The sequence below is a fragment of the Ceratotherium simum genome, chromosome 6 (genome assembly GCF_057802395.1).
Source record: "Ceratotherium simum simum isolate JZ-2026a chromosome 6, ASM5780239v1, whole genome shotgun sequence".
Lineage (NCBI taxonomy): Eukaryota > Metazoa > Chordata > Mammalia > Perissodactyla > Rhinocerotidae > Ceratotherium > Ceratotherium simum.
Window position 1 is genome coordinate 50,729,949 of NC_141905.1, and position 16,344 is coordinate 50,746,292.

Sequence of the window (16,344 nt, forward strand, 5' to 3'; positions counted from 1 at the left end):
TCATCCCCCACCACCACCCCCACTCCCCAAATAATCAAATAGTAATTCAATCAGTCGCCTTAGAACAATAGTGTTTTCCCTCTGTGAAATCTCTAGACCAAAGCAGACAAACAGACCCTTTCTCCTGCCTCCTCCTCTCCTGCAACCTCCCACAACACACCCCTCACCAGATTCCAATCTTTCCATGGTAGGAGTGATGGAGGCTCTGAAGAACACCCACCATCCCAGCTCCCTCTTTCCATTCTAATTTTTATCAGTCAAAATGCCAGTGAAACAGGAGCCAGTACTTGTTTGGTGTTATGTTCTTTTTTTCTTTTTTAAAGCACAAATAACATTTCTTTCAATATAAATATACAGTTCTATTAAAAAAATAGAAAAAAAAGGTACATTAATCTTGGTCACTGTCCAGCAGGAACATGGTTCATTGTTTATAGAGTCAGAGATCAGATTCTCCATAAAAATAGGTTCTTTTAGCCTCATTCTAGGACACTTGCAAACATAGGAAATTCCTTGTTCTACAAGAAATTCCTTTTAGAGGTGACTTAAATATGCCAGTGATGAATGTCTGCTACATATCCAAGAATCAAGGCTACTGAAGTGATCTAGACTTCTACACCAAGAATACAATTGTTGATATACAAACATTATATATATTACTTTATCAGATTTTATCCATAAGTTTCCATCAGGTAATAAGTTACTTTAAAAAAAAAAGTTCACATGTGTTTCTCCTGAGTCAAGCATGAAATGCACAGAGTCTGAGGGGCAACCACTGCCCACTGCAGCCACACCACCAAGCCAGGAGGGGTGCGTGTTACTTGGTGTAAGCAGACCGCAGAGTTCCCAAAATTTTGTCCCAGTGTGTGAAGTAAGGGGCAAAGTTGCAGTTAAACTGAGAGTGATGCAAGTCATGGTGTGCCACGCCCCCGTACCACCCGAAAGGTACCAGTCTGTGCGTGGACCAGGGGAAGTCGTAGCCCGAGTGGTCCTCCACCGACAGCCAGATGTTGACCACGTGGAAGACCAGGACGGTGAGCGGATGGCATTCGAGCAGCGTGACGTTCACCATGTCAAAGAAGCCCAAGGAAAACAGCTCCCAGACGCTCATGTACTGCGTCGCCAGCGCAAACGAGGACGAATTCTGGTGGTGCATCTTGTGGAAGGTCCGGTACAGCCAGGGCACCTTGTGGTGCAGCACGTGCCACAAGAAGAACTCGGCGTCGAAAAGCAACAGGCAGAACACGACGTGACGCGCCATCTGGAGCAGCTCCGGGGCTTCAGGTGGCAGGAGGACCGGTCCGCGGGCCCAGTGCAGCAGCGTCACGGGGAACACGAACACCACGTGCTGGTAGAGCGTCTGCCCCAGGCAGGGCAGCAGCTGGCGCGCCGAGGGCGAGAAGTCGGGGTGGATCTTGTAGCGCCGCAGCGCGGGCACCCAGGGGTACAGGACGTCCAGCACCACGAAGGGCAGGCAGAAGCCCACGTAGGTGGTGATGGAGAAGATGACAGGGAAGAAGGGCGACTGGATGAGGGCCTCCCGGGTCCTCAGGCGGTCCCAGAGGGGCTGCAGGAACAGCTGGCCGGAGCTACAGAGGACAGGGAGCTCGGAGCTGTTGCGGCTGCTCATGGTGAGGCTGTGCCTGGCAGCTGCCGCGGCTCGCGTTCCACCGACTTTTCTTAGGACTTGCGGCCCCGCCCCCGAGTGATGTCAGCCGCCGCTTCTCTCCCTTTCCCCGCTACGTGGAGCTTGCATAAATAAATAACCCCAGAGAATTGCGCTTAGTTACTGTAAATACACATCTACAGCTGCACTTAATAGGCACTTATACATGCAATATGCGATGGCACTTAGTAACTTTTCACATGCATGCAGAATTTTGTTCTGATTTTTCCTTTGACGTAGAATTTACACAGAACACAAGCCACAGAACTTCAGCGTAGAATTTCTGTGAGATTTGATAACTCAATTCACGTGTCATCACCATCCCCAAACAAGATAGAGAATATTTCCATCACCACCAGAAAGAGCTCCTTTGCAATCAATGCAGAATTATTTGTATTTTTAAATATACATAATTGTGTGTATCTGTTTTCATAAAGGCGCAAATGTAACTGCATTTATAAAAAAATTTTAAAGCGACATACCTTCTGTATTTCGGATCTTTTCTGTCTGAGCACCCTGTATTGATCTAACCAGCAGCGAGTGGCAAACTAACCTTTCGCAGAGGGAACCGCGGGTCCCCTGCCGTGCGCAGCGACCCTCAGCGCAGGAAATCAGACGGGACCGGTGGCGGGACGGAAACCTCCCCTAGTTCCAGTGTCTCCCAAGAGGAGCTATCCCCGCCGATTAGCGGCAAGCTCCAGAACACGCACGCACACTCGCCCGGCGGAGTCCGCAAACCTGGGCCTGCGGGCGGTCCCTCTGCAGCGCCCCCGGAGCGCCCAGACCAGCGACGAGAACGGGGAGACGCGGTGGCAAGAATGGGGACTGCAACTGCTAGGCTTTGCTTTACCAAAAAAAAAAAAAAAGTTAAGCGCTAGGTTTAACACCCAGAGCCTACCCAGATCTGGCTAAAAAGCAGCTGCATCTCAGTTTGGGTGGAAGCAATGAAATTAGTAAACCGCCCACTTCGTTCCTCAAGGGAATACTTGTGCGGCCCTGAAGACTTCCGGGAGACTGTTGACCAGGATGATGTCGCTCCTACCCTGCCCTTCCCTCGGCTGGCTTCGAGACACCAACTTGCCCCTCGTCCTCAATCCCCATCCCTCCAAGTCATCCCTGGCCCAGAAAGCAGGACTGTGCGGCCGGCCCCATCCCTGCGTTTCTCCGCCATCAAAGGGGTAGACTGACCCAGGATTGAGGGCAGGGAGGTCGGTACTAGGAGAGCTCTGGGGAGACTCCGGACTAGCATAAAAAACGCCCTCCGCGTTTGATCTGTTGGGCTGACACTGACACTAAAGATGCCTAGAGGATAGATGTTTCGGACAAAAACTTTGAAGCCAGGGACCACTCCTAATCCTAGCTTTGCCTCTTCTTGTGTCTGTGATGTTGGGGCCAGCGCTTCACTCCTCCTAACTTTGCATTTTCGTATCTGCCCTGCCCTATGAGAAATAATAATGGAAGCCATCTCATGAGGCTATTTTGAACGTTAAATGGGAAAATAATAAGGCTACCATGTAATGGCTGCCAGGCATTAGCAAAGTGTTTTGCTTGAAGTGATTTCATTGAGTGCTTAAAAGAGCTGAGTCCCTCATGCTGCCAAGAAATAGGCATTATTATAATAGCTGTGATCTTACAGAAGTAAAAGCGTAGTGCCTGGAACACGGTAAACATACAAAATAAGACCCACATTACTTTAAATTTGTACTCAACATTTTACCTAAAGAATAATTGAGGCAGTTTGCAATTAAAATCAAATAAAATTATGTAAGGAGAAATAAAAGTTATAAAGCCATATATTATGAGAAAAGAATAAGCACAACAAAAATATAGACCAATATAAGGGCCTAGAAATATAATAATATATGGATATGTATATATGTAAATACTCTATATATTATGCATATGATATATAATAGGCTATTCACAATATATAATTATATAATATAGGATATATATGGGATATATAGGATATTATATACACACGCACATCTATAATAGGCCAATTCATAATTCAGAACTTCCCAACTGGTGTGTGTCCCTGAACTGCCACTGATGAAACACCGATATCCCTCAGATGCCCATTCTCCAGAGCCCCCAGCCTCTGGCCATACTGAGGCCGTCTTTTTTAAACCTCAGTGTGCCATAAGAATATTATTATGATATTCTGCTTATGTATTGATGAGATAAAGGTTGAGAAACAGCTTTGAGCTTCTTGATAGCCAACGCAAAAAAAGAAAGAGAGTGAATTTTCTAACGGTGCTTGGATATCTAGATGGTAGCAGAGACAGGTATAATGCAGGCTCTTGGCCTCCCTGCTGGTAGGTTTCTTCCAGTTAGACAAGCTGTCCTTCCTAGGCTCCTCTTCAATTTTTCCCTTCCTCCAGTGCTCTTTCCAATTGATTTTTAGGGCAACCCAGGAACTCTCTTCTTTCTCATTCCTGGTTGACATCACCCTGCCCTTGAACTTTGCATGGCTCAAGCAGCATGTCAGAGAGAAGAGGAAGGACTTTTTCTCCTTCACTCTTGGGCCCCTCAGTGCTCCAAAGGGACCATTAAAGCCCACTTTCTCAGGATTACAAATGAATTCTGCTCACAGGTAAAATATTGCTCAGATTTGCCCTCAACAGAAATTGAGTCAACCCTCCAATTTCCATTCAGCACATGCTGTGCTTTTCTTGGGGTGTCAGCTATCATGCTTGGATGCTTTCACAGATTTTTTTTAGTGGGTGACCTTGGCAGGTTTGCTTAATTTGGACTTAGCTATTAGATTGCTTTCAGGACTGTCTCCTTTGAGCCCTCAGCCCCAACCAACCCATTCTTTTCCTTCTTTGGTTCTTCCATCCTCTATCACTAAGAATATTCTCCATGGGCTGGTTACATAAAGCCCTGTGCAGCAAGACCTGGAAGCCACAGCTTCAGTCTGCTTGGGCCAGGCTCTCCCTTTACTCACAGCGCTTTGAAGAAGAGCCACCAGCTTCTCTGCCTTTCCACCCAGGAAAGAAGTTTGTGTCCAATATACAAGAGCAACCATCTCAGAGAAAGTAGCCAGTTAAATCTCATCAGTTGTCCACTCTATGTCATGGAGGTGTTGGGTGACCAAAAACAGCATCTCTTAATGGACCCAAATAAAATTGAACCCTATTTAATCTTGACTAAAGTGGTGTCATTTCTTGAACTGGCAAACATGCACCTTTAAACACTTTACATTTACACAAAATTTATTTAACAGCTTGCTAGATTAATAGGTCTTTTTTTTTTTTTCCTGAAGAAGATTTGCCCTGAGCTAACATCTGTGCCAATCCTCCTCTATTTTCTATGTGGGTCGCCGCCACAATATGGTCACCAAGGAGCAGTGTAGGTCCATGCCCGAGAACTGAGCCTGGGCCGCCAAAGCGGAGCATGCCAGACTTAACCACTAGGCCATGGGCTACCCCCTTAGTAGGTCTTTTTAAGGCACAGAGTGTATCTTCTAGGACTTTCTCCCACAGTGCCAGGCATCATACCTTGCACATAATGAGTGTTCAAAAGATATTTGTGGACTCAGTGCTCATTTTAAAAGATATTGACTCTTGGGCCGGCCCCATGGCTTAGTGGTTAAGTGCACGCGCTCCGCTGCTGGCAACCCGGGTTTGGATCCCGGGCGCACACCAACGCACTGCTTCTCTGGCCATGCTGAGGCCGAGTCCCACATACAGCAACTAGAAGGATGTGCAACTGTGACATACAACTATCTACTGGGGCTTTGGGGGTAAAAATAAATAAATAAAGTTTAAAAAAATAAATAAATAAAAGATATTGACTCTAAATCAAGGCTAAAAAAAACTAGAATCTTTTTTTTCTGGAGCACTACTTGATGTAATTTAGGTCTACTTACCTACTGGGATGGTTTTCCATAGAAGAGGGCGTTTGCTGATTTCTGATGGTATTAGGACTTTGGCCACACTATTTCTTGTGCTTCTCCAGTTGATTATCACTTTCTGTGTATCATTTTTATCTTGGCATTGTCTTTCTGACACGTGTCTAGTATTTTCATTGTAAGCACCTTTGCTGCAAGAATTTTTGCCGCATAGCTAACTGGCTGTAAGGCAATTTTGCTGTAAAAGATAAAGTAACAAAAAATAAAAGAGGGACACTAAAAAGGACACAATAAAACACGTAGTATATATCTAAACTACATTTAAATGTTCCATCATATGCCCAGTCCTTATATTTCACCGAATCATCTAAGCCAAATTCTGTGCCAAAAATCAAAATTCTGTTCACATCATATTCTCCACTATAAAATAGCAAAAAATTTTCACCATTTTCAAGAAACATATTCCTCAGGAATCACATAACCATTTCTTTTGCAGGGGGAATAGGAGGAGGTTGATTCTTCTTTTGCCTCCGACTTCTTCTAGTATTGCATGATAAGTTTACTAGAGAACAAGCTGTTGTATCTAAATTAGCTAAAGAATCAATAATTAATGCTCTTGAAGACTGTTGTGAATGATCAGCCACCTCTTTTGGTTTTTGGGGAGTTTTTTTGGTGAGGAAGATTAGCCCTTAGCCAACATCTGTTGCCAATCCTCCTCTTTTTGCTGAGGAAGATTGGCCCTGGGCTAACATCTGTGCCCATCTTCCTCTACTTTATATGTGGAACGCCTGCCACAGCGTGGCTTGATAAGCAGTGCACAGGTCCGTGCCCAGGATCCGAACCTGTGAACCCTGGGCTGCCGAAGCAGAGTGTGCGAACTTAACCACTACACCACTGGGCCGGCCCCAGCCACCTCTTTTAAATTTGGCATAGCTTAGTAAGTTTTGATGAGTGGGAGGGACTGACTGTGCTCAATGAAGGATTTGCAAACTGATGTGTTATCATTTTCTCATACAGTATACAATCCGGCTTTACACTCTTATTTCACACTTCCAGTAAGTTTTATCACCGTATTTTCTAGATGAAACCAAACTGTCAACCAGTTATTTTATCTTTTATGGCAAAATTGCCTTATGGCCCATTAGTTACGCAGCAAAAATATTTGTGGCAAAGATGTTTATGGCAAAGATGCTTATAGTGCAAGTACCTAGAACTTTACAGGAAAGCTTACAGGGTTGGAGGACAGGAATCTTTTCTTCTCTAGCTATCCCAGAGATCAGATTACTTTTCTGAGAGTACAACAATCAAGTCTGTGCATATTTAACACAATCTCAAAGTTATTTGGTACCAACTCACCAAAAGACTTCGGATACTGCCCCCACCCCCAAAAAATAGAACATGTAGCAGGCAAAGCCCAATACCAATGACATAATCTCTTTTTCTGTGTGACCTTTATGATTTTTTTTTCTTTCCAAAATTAGGTGAGACTGTCTTGGCATCTATCTAACCAAAACGATTATTGCTGGATATCAGATGTGAGAAGTGTTCTAACACCTTACAGCAGTAATACGTAGAGAGTGGAGTAATCTCAAAGATCAGAATCTAATTCCTCACTGGAAAGTTGAATAGTCTCAGTCTCAGAAAAGTCAAGACTAGCTAGGGTTAAATAGCAAGTTACAGCCAAACTGAGAGCAGAACCTGTCAGTTTCAAGGTAGGTACCTCTATAGGAGGAGTTTAGTGGTGGAATGGGGCATCAAAGTTGCATTTATAGGACACTTTACAAAAGACTCAGAAAACATCAACCACCCACACCAAAACAGTAAGGAATGCAAATGAAGAATATAGGGGATTTTAGCTCCCACAAGAGACTCCTTGATGCCGTTTGTCACAGATGCTGCTGCGTATTTGGTTTTGAAGTTTATTTTTTTATTTTTTTGCAGGGGAAGGTTCGCTCTAACATAACATCTGTTGCCATTCTTCTTCCTTTTTCTTCCTCCCCGCTGCCCCCTCCAAAGCCCCACTACATAGTTGTGTATAGTTGTCAATTCTTGTAGTTCTATGTGAGCCGCCACCACAGCATGGCTACTGACAGACTAGAGATGTTGTTCCGTACCTGGGAACTAAACCCGGGCCACCGAAGCAGAGCAAGCCAAAATTTAACTGCTAGGCCATCAGGGCTGGCTCTTTATATTTTTTATCCATCTGGGTCACATGTAAGTGGGTGCTTCTACTGACATTGTTGAACTCTCATCTACCTCTTTAAAATATTTAAAGCTCATAAAATCATTCCCACTAAAAGGCATACCACTGCCTGTAAAGCAGAGAAAATACTCGCCTCACTTCTCAAAAGATTGTTACAAAGATCAAAGCCTTACGAGAAGGCTTTAAAAACCTGGAAAGCACAATGTAAAATGCAAAGTATTTGTTTTAGTAATATTAAAACAAGTTGGCAGAGAGTTTTACTTGCTTAGCTTGGAACTGAACTTGAAATCTGCATCTAGCACAAAACAATACTCAATAAATATCCTTGAATGGATTACTGACAAACTTTTAAAACTTACATTATTACAATAATTATTTGTTGCCTTTCAGGGGTCACATTTTGAAAATCTCTCCATATATTCAAAAGTAAATGACAAGTTAAAATTACAGTATATTTTAAATGTATACACTTAAATTAACAAAAACCCACAAACACAAAATAATCTTCGTTATTTGGAGATAATACCAATAGCCTAAATTTTGGTCCTTAATAAGTGTGAGGTCCAGGTTAAAGCCTTCTTCACTTCCTCTGCCATGTCTGTGTTTACCTATTAGGTAACTTTTTATTTTCATGTCATATTTGGGGCACAGCTATTCTTGAGGACATTTTTCAGATATTATGTATTCGGCAAGAATTAGTAATAATCCTGGATAGAAATGACCACAGACATGGTCGCTCTTTCCAGTCCTCAAATTACCAACTGGCTCGTAAGTCAACAACATTCTCGGCCTTTCCCAGAGGAATGGACTAGACAAAGGCTCCTTATGAAAAGAAAATGTTTGGAAGCAAAGCCATGAGTGCCCTCTTATGGCAAATGAAAAAAATGAATTCATTCTTAATTGTGACTTCATTGGGTGGCTTTGCCCAAGTACACACAGTATTCTTCGAGTTCCAAGAAGGCAGAATATTAACTATCTTCTCCTTGCCTAGAGGTCTGTGGAGATCTTTGTGTTCTGCTCAAAAGAATATATACCAAACCTAGTTGAAAAGAACAGAGTTAGAACTCTTACCAACTTGTTACAGGACTTCTTGAGGCACAAGCTCCAACCTTGTTTTGCACCCTCAGCCAATGATGAAACAAAACTGCATTAATACAGCCAGAGTCACAAGGATGTAAAGGACCTATGCAGCTATGTCAGGAACAAGAGACCACCACCCAGGACAAATGTGCAATGTAACCCAACTGTCGGAAGAACGGCTATGCAATATCTCCACTTCTAGACTGGCCCACACACTGAAGGAAAATCTCCAAAGTTTAGAAAGGAAGAGAAAAGCATGCCAATAAAACGTAGACTCTATAGAATGTGGCCCCTGCTCATTCCTTTCATCTGGTATGTGGGAGCTTTACTGACCACAAGTTCTCAAGGGCATCTATGGGAGCCCCCTAGCAGCAAACAAGGCTAGAGAAACAGGTCACTTACGGCACTGAGACCATTCTCTGGCAAGCTCTCTCCCACTATTGGTGGAAAACAATAAACAAAAACAACTACTTACTGTCCCTTTGTTTCTGGCCCTACCCAAGAATCTTGTAGCTGGTTGGCCAAGCCTATTTGCCTTGGTCAAAGGAGAAAGAAGGTTTTTTAGGGGAGATAAGGGCCGCGAGGAGAGTGGCATCCCCCTAGGAACGTATATCCTTTGCATCTAGTACAGTTTTACTCTTTCCTATGAGTGCCACGAAAAAATAGATTCCACTTCAGTCCTTAGACCCTCCCAGACGTTATTTGTGCATCTAATTTCCTTTAGCTAAATGGCAAAGTCCATCGTTTTTCGCACATTTTGCCAGTCCACATATATTTATTGACTCACTATACTCCAGGCTTTGTGTTAAATTCTGGGTATACCAAGATAAGTAAGATATATCTTCTGCTCTCAAACTCACAGGGTAGTGGGAGAGATCCCATTAGACTCCCAAATCTATAGTTTGGAGGCTCTATGGCATGACTTGTCTCTACCAACTTCAGTTGCTTCATTTGTTCAAGGAGGGAGTTGGATGGACAGTCCCTGAATCCATGGTCCTGCCTGCAGCAGGCCACTCCCTGCAGATGAAGTTAATCACTGCTTAGTCTCCACTCACAGCCTTGCTCAATGGACCCTGCAGGATAACGCTGAAAGCCAGTATTTCCAAACGGTCCCCCAACCCTCCTGAGGTTTGAGACCACTCTCACCTCACCATGGGAAAGGATCAAACATTCATGGGCAGTATCATTGAAATTTACAAAGAGGAAGGAGAAGGAGGAGAAGATGAGAAAGAAAAATCTAAGTCCTGCTAAGAGAGAAAGGGAAGTAGAGAATGGCTATTAAATAAAGGAGGCCGCACACACACACACAATCCTTCAGGGCTGTGAGGCTCATTGCGTTTTATTGAAAAGTTTAAAAAGGAGTTTTTAAATGTTACAAAGTAGTAGTATGCTATCAGCACATTTTAGCCAATACCAAGTATTATTTATTATTGCAGCTAAAGCAACTATATCAGAAAAACATATCAATTGTCATTTTGCCCATCTGACAGTATTGTAAGGAAATAATGCCGCAAAAAAAGCAGGTAAATATGGGCTTCCTGACATGGGGACGCAAATCAGGAGCATTAAAAATATGGACATATACAAAACTAACAAAACAAGTCCCTGAGCTTTAATCTTAAAACATTCACGCTCGCATTGCCTTTGTGTGAAAATGAATTAGGACGCTCCTCATGGGCAGCCTCGGGGCTCCTGCTTCACATACGTCATCACTGAGCTATAGCAGCTGGTTAAGACAGTACATTAATTTCAGGAAAAATAGTGATATTGTCTCTCCACAGGACTTTTCTTCTCAAACAAGGGGTTTTATGGCCTGCCATACAATTAAGAGTTCATGAACACAGATGGTTGAATGCATCAGTCTTCAAGCTATTTAAAATATAGTTGTTTTTTTAATGAGTGTAATTTATTTTTGAAGACTCCAGCAAATTATTTTGCTTGAGCTGAGCAATTTAAACATTTGCTAAATAACAGCTATCACAATTAGGTTGTTAACATTCATTACGGAATCATTATAACTGGCACAGCTGGGGGGTCACTGGATTTGATGCTGCACCTACTGCATGAGAACATGAGAAAGTGTCACTTAGATCCCTGAACACAAGGCCATTCAACTGGAGAGCCCTTTAAGGCAAAGAGATGAGAACTGGGTACTTATACACCACACTTTTTTCAAGTCAGTGCCAGCACACAGCTTAAAAATTCCAACACATATGTCAATGCGTCCTGTGTGGGGGTAAAAAGGCAATATAGCATATATTTTAAATTATAAGGTTAAAGAGAATGGTAATGACCTTTTCACAAGTGAGTGGTTTTATAAAAGACTTAAAGAGACTACACATTGGTTGAGACACTAGCTTCATATTCGGCCATGATTAAACAAAAAAGGCAAGTGTGTTTCTAATCCTAACTAGAGAGAATTGAGCATCTTCAACATCATAATTTTCTTGGATATAAAAATGCAAAAGAAAAACAAGTATTTTAGAGAAATTAACTTGATCATTGACTTGATGGTAAATTTCTCCAGCCTGGCTTTCACTGGTATTTCCTCATGAGATTCACCATTTCATTATAGAGCCGCCATGGAGCATCCAAACCCCAGATAAAGTCGAGATGCTCCCATTCAGGAATGTACTTGTGATACACCAAGTTGGTGATCTGGGTCAGTAGGACACTGATGTCCTTGACGTCCGCGAGACGATCCTGGCCCCCGCTCCAGACGGCAGTCGGCACGCACATGTCTTTCACGTTGTAAGTGGGAGGGGAACTCTATAGCGAAAACCCACAGAAAGCTTTGTTGTTATTTTAATTTACTAAAACAGAATCAACACAATCTCCATTAAGCACTGATTAGTAAATTTGATCTGAGAATAAAAGACTAATTTTGAAAATCACTCTCAGTTTACTTTTCAAGTTGCTATCATAATTACCAGAACAAAAAGAAACCTAACCCACAATGAAAGAATATTGACTATAATAAGTGCCAGCTCCCGAGCTGTTACCCTGTGCTGGGCACGGTAACAAGTGTTGGATCCCCTGAGAGGAAGGTGCTGTTCTCCAGAGAGCAGATGTGAAGCCACAGACCGAGTGGTCAGGAAGGGGCTTTGGAGTCACATCCTCCTACTTTTCCTCCCTCTGGCGTATAACACAAGTCACAGAAATTCTCTAAGACTAGTTTCCTCATCTTTAATAATAATAATAATCACATCTGTGCCACAGGGATTTTGTGAGAATTAGGTAAGAAAAACATGGGCAAAGCGCCCATTTTAGAGGACTTAGCTTCTAAAGATGGTCAATTCATTTATATACAGAAGAAAAGCCTTAGGCATTGTAATTTGGCCAAGGCCCCCTAGCTACCAGGTAACAGACGTAGGCTTGTCTGACTCTAAAGCCTGTGTTCCTGACCACTATGAATTACATATGACAGTGACAGCTGTTATACAGTGCCAGAGAACGTCAGAGGGGAGGCCCAGTTCACAACACCAACCGCAAAGCTTGGGCTGTTCTGAAATTGACTTGAGGGAAAACAAATGCTATCCCATCAACTCCCTCCAACATTTCCACAGCACCTGAGCCCAGCCAGAACCCTGATAACTCAGGCTGGCTTCCCTGATGAGTCTTCAGGGTCCAATTTAATTCTATAGACCTTTAACACTTTACCTGGTTGTAATGAAAATAATTCTTGGCACTGCTTCCCCAGTCAAAGGCTTGAAAGTTGTGGAATCTAACAACCTAAAAAGAAGATAATTTGGAAAAAAGTTATCTGACAAAGAAGTCTGAGATAACATCACAGGTTGCTAGAGTTAGCCACGTCCTCAGAAATCAATTTTACACTAATATCCAGATTTACTCTTCATTTCCAAAGTGTAATTTAAAATAAAATGGCATTATTTTGCTCTCCTTTACTAAATGACTCAATTTCTCTTTGTATGATTGGAAAGTAGCTATTACATGACACAATACAGCAGCTACACACACATGCTGTGAATTATACCAGATCAACGTCTGTACCCATTGGATAAACTTTATGTTGCGGTTTTTTACTGAAATTTGAATCTTAAACTTAGAGTTAACTATCTTACTTAGGAAAGAAATAGATATTACATATAATATATGGATTAATATAGATTTACATATGGATTAATACATATTTCTATGGATTAATATAAATACACTTATGTTAGTATGTAAATACATTAATTATCTATTTACATACCTTAGGGATTAGTGTAAACACTATATTTATATTAATATATAAATTAATATATTTATATAAATTACATATAATCTCCATATTTTCTATATATCCACTCTACTAGTTATATTATTTAATATTTTAATGATTATCTGACACTTTTTCTTGAATACCAGTATAATCACCAAGTTGTACCGCACACCAGCACAATTCTAACTAGTTGGAGATACTAGAGCCATGGGATGATATTGTATATGAAATTTAAATTTATGCATATTTAGAACAGTATGATATAAAAATATTAAAAAAAATTCACCTATTTGTAAATTTTGAAATAATGGAAATCCATACTCCCTCGATACCCCCAAATTAAAAATATGTCAAGAATTAAATCCAAAATTGGCAACCCAAACGAATTAGAAACTGTTTAAGCTTTGGCCAGATGGTGGCGCCTGGTAAAGAGGAAAAATCTAGACATTCTTTGTCAGAACTGCTTTTAATTCATGTGAAGTTTCAGTTCTTATCAATTGCACAAAATTCTCCTGTTTGATGTAATAAAAGACAGTGTGAGATTACACACTGCAGGAGAAATGTTTAGCATCTGCTTTTGTCATAGGGAATGACAGATATTAATCCCTGTGGCATATTGAACAAGCAGAACCAAGTATGGATTTACAGTACCTGTCAGTGTATCCGTTCCCCAGCTCTAGTTGTCAGTGAAAATAGATCAACGCAAGCTGTTCTGCCACTGTAGGCAGACATCAATTTATCACTTTCTCACACACATCCTGGGGCCTTTATATAAAGCACCCAGAATGAGTATAGAATACAAAAGAAAAACTTGCCTAGAGCTCAGACTAAACTTCAGACTTGACTTTTGTGCTCAGAGGCATAGGACTTCAGACTATCCATTTGAAAGGGCATCTCAGAAGGAGGGAAATGTGAAGATTATTTATAGTAACAAAAACCTGGGAATAAGCTCAAGTCCAATAAGAGATATTTGGTTAAATACATTGTTACATCAATATACACAACAGTATGCCACTGTCATAAATACAAATGTAATAAAATAGAAAAACTGTTTATAAATAATATTAAGTGGGAAAAAGTCAGAAAATAAAGTTGAACACGCACTACGGTTACACTTATGGAATAATCACATGTGGATGAACACCAGGAGGAAACACTTACAATATTAGGACAGACGGTTTTTAAAGAGACATTTAAAAATTATTTTTAGGTCTTGAATGGTAATGAAAACTTAAATAGGTTCAACCTTTGTAAAGTACAATACGTAATAGAAGTCTTAAAGATACACCTTCCCTCTGACCCCTAAGTCTACGTCTATGACAGTATCCTTAGAAAGTAATCTGCCTAATGTATAAGGACAGATCTCTAATTCAAGAATAGTTGTCCTAGGATGTTTTACTATTGCAAAAAAAACCCTATCATACCAAAAATAATAATAATAATAATAAACTCAAGAAACAGGAAACTGTCCTAGAGTACAAATATTTTAAAATTTAGTTACTGACCTGGAAAGGTATTTTTGACTACAGCAGAGACTGCTAATTCCCCCCACTCTCCCCCTTCCCCCCTGACTCCCGGTTCCCATCCTTGCCTTCTCCCTTTCAGTAGCAGAATCCCTACAGCTTTCACTAAGCATATGGCTGCCAGGATAGGAACCACATCCCTCATGTGCTTCCACCCTGTGGGCTGGAACAGACGTGGAGGTGACCCAGCTTCAGCCAGGCAGAAGAGGACAGCATCCCAGGGATGGCAGAGCTACAGTGTGGAGGGAACTGAGTCCCTGCACAACTTTCTGGAGCACAGTCACGCCTCCTCCACCACAATCCTGTGCCACCAATGTCTGGACTGTTTTATGAGAAAGAGGAACTACACATTTAGAGGCTGTATTTTAGAATCTCTGATACAGTAACTTAGCCTGTATCTAACAAATATAATGTGTTTAATTAAATAAAAAAGAAAGTTACCTAAAAGTGCATGCAGCATGATCCTACTTTTGTAATGGAAACAATTATACCAAAAAATTATAATATTATACTGAAAGAGTTCAGAACATGCCACGCCAAAATACGCCACTTTGGTATATTGATTATTTTGAATTAAAGGCCCTTGAAAAAAAGCAGATACAAGGAAGGCACTCTGACCTTCCTTTTCCTTTCTAAAAGCAGGAGATCAAATTCCCTTGTGAAAGAAGCCCTCCCTATAACAGGAGTAAGAAACATTCTGATCTCCAGAGACAGAGTGGAGGCTGAGAGAAATCTATACAAAAAGACGTTGTTAAAATAACTCTTATTACCTTTAAACCTCCCCATATATTTTAGTTACTTTTCCACAATTGCTACTCTTTGTTCAACCTAGTATATAATGTACATGTAAATAAAATTTGTATGCTTTTCTCTTGCTAATCTGTTTTATATCAGTCCCAGTCAGAAACCCTAAGTGGGTAAAGAAAAAATTTTACCTCCCCTACGATACCAAAATACTGATAGTAGTTATCCCTGGTGGCAGACATATGGGTGATGTATTTTCTTCTTTGTACTGACATATTTTTACAAATTTCATAATGAATATAAATTACATGTATAATAAAAATTATACTAAATGTCTTTCTACAATGTTTTAAAGATCCTACCTAATGTATATTTTGTTTTGTTTTCTCCAATAGTAGGTTTCAAACAATAGAGAACATCACATCATATGAGGTACTTATTAAAAAGCAGATCCCAGAGACACACCCCCAGGAATTCTGATTCCCAGTAAGTCTTCAGTAGGCCCAAGAATCTGTATAGCACCCTAAGTAATTCTGAACAACACTGTAAAGATATGCTAGGACTGGCCTTCTTCAAATAGGAGAGAGTGCCTGGGCTCTGGGCATAGCTGGTAGGGGAGCTAGTGATAGTAACGAGAGTCTTGGCTCTGGGGGTCTCTGAAACTTGTCAGGTTTATAAGGAGAATAAGAAGATTTGGAAACTAAAAACCCAGTAAAGAACTAGGTTTTAGAACTCTTAAAAAGAATGCTAATTATTTAAACTAAAAGTAAACTTCTGAAGGTGCCATGAATAAAATGCCTTTTAAGGGCACCCTTAAGCCCCTAACACAAGAACCTCCAAACTTCACTCCTGAATTGTAGCCCTCAGCCTGCAAGCATCCATGCCCAGTACACCTTCGCAGAAGTCTCTCCCAGCAGGTACCGGGCTGCCTGTGTCAGCGTGTCCTTGATAGGCAGAGAGTGGTAGCCCCTGGCCAACAGCCCAGAGGAGGGAGAATAGAGAAGATCCTACAAAACAGCTGCACAAAGCAACTATTTTCATGCCAAAGGG

At 41.3% G+C, this 16,344-nt stretch overlaps 2 protein-coding genes across 5 annotated transcripts in view; both read right to left on the reverse strand.

Moving 5' to 3' along the window:
* Positions 1-388: 388 nt before the first annotated feature.
* CH25H (cholesterol 25-hydroxylase) lies at positions 389-1,648 on the reverse strand. The gene has a single exon (XM_004439979.3). It carries the CDS (start codon positions 1,625-1,627, stop codon positions 815-817), a length of 813 nt encoding a protein of 270 aa, XP_004440036.1. The 5' UTR covers positions 1,628-1,648; the 3' UTR covers positions 389-814.
* Positions 1,649-10,125: 8,477 nt separating this feature from the next.
* Positions 10,126-16,344, reverse strand: part of LIPA (lipase A, lysosomal acid type) — a 39,463-nt gene continuing 33,244 nt past the window's right edge. For all 4 annotated transcript variants that reach the window (XM_087432230.1, XM_087432232.1, XM_087432231.1 and 1 more), the window contains 2 exons: positions 12,463-12,534; positions 10,126-11,571 (listed from right to left, as the gene is read on the reverse strand). In XM_087432230.1, coding sequence (XP_087288356.1) covers positions 11,338-11,571; positions 12,463-12,534 — 306 coding nt within the window. In that variant the 3' untranslated portion in view covers positions 10,126-11,337. The remainder of the gene's footprint in view (positions 11,572-12,462; positions 12,535-16,344) is intronic.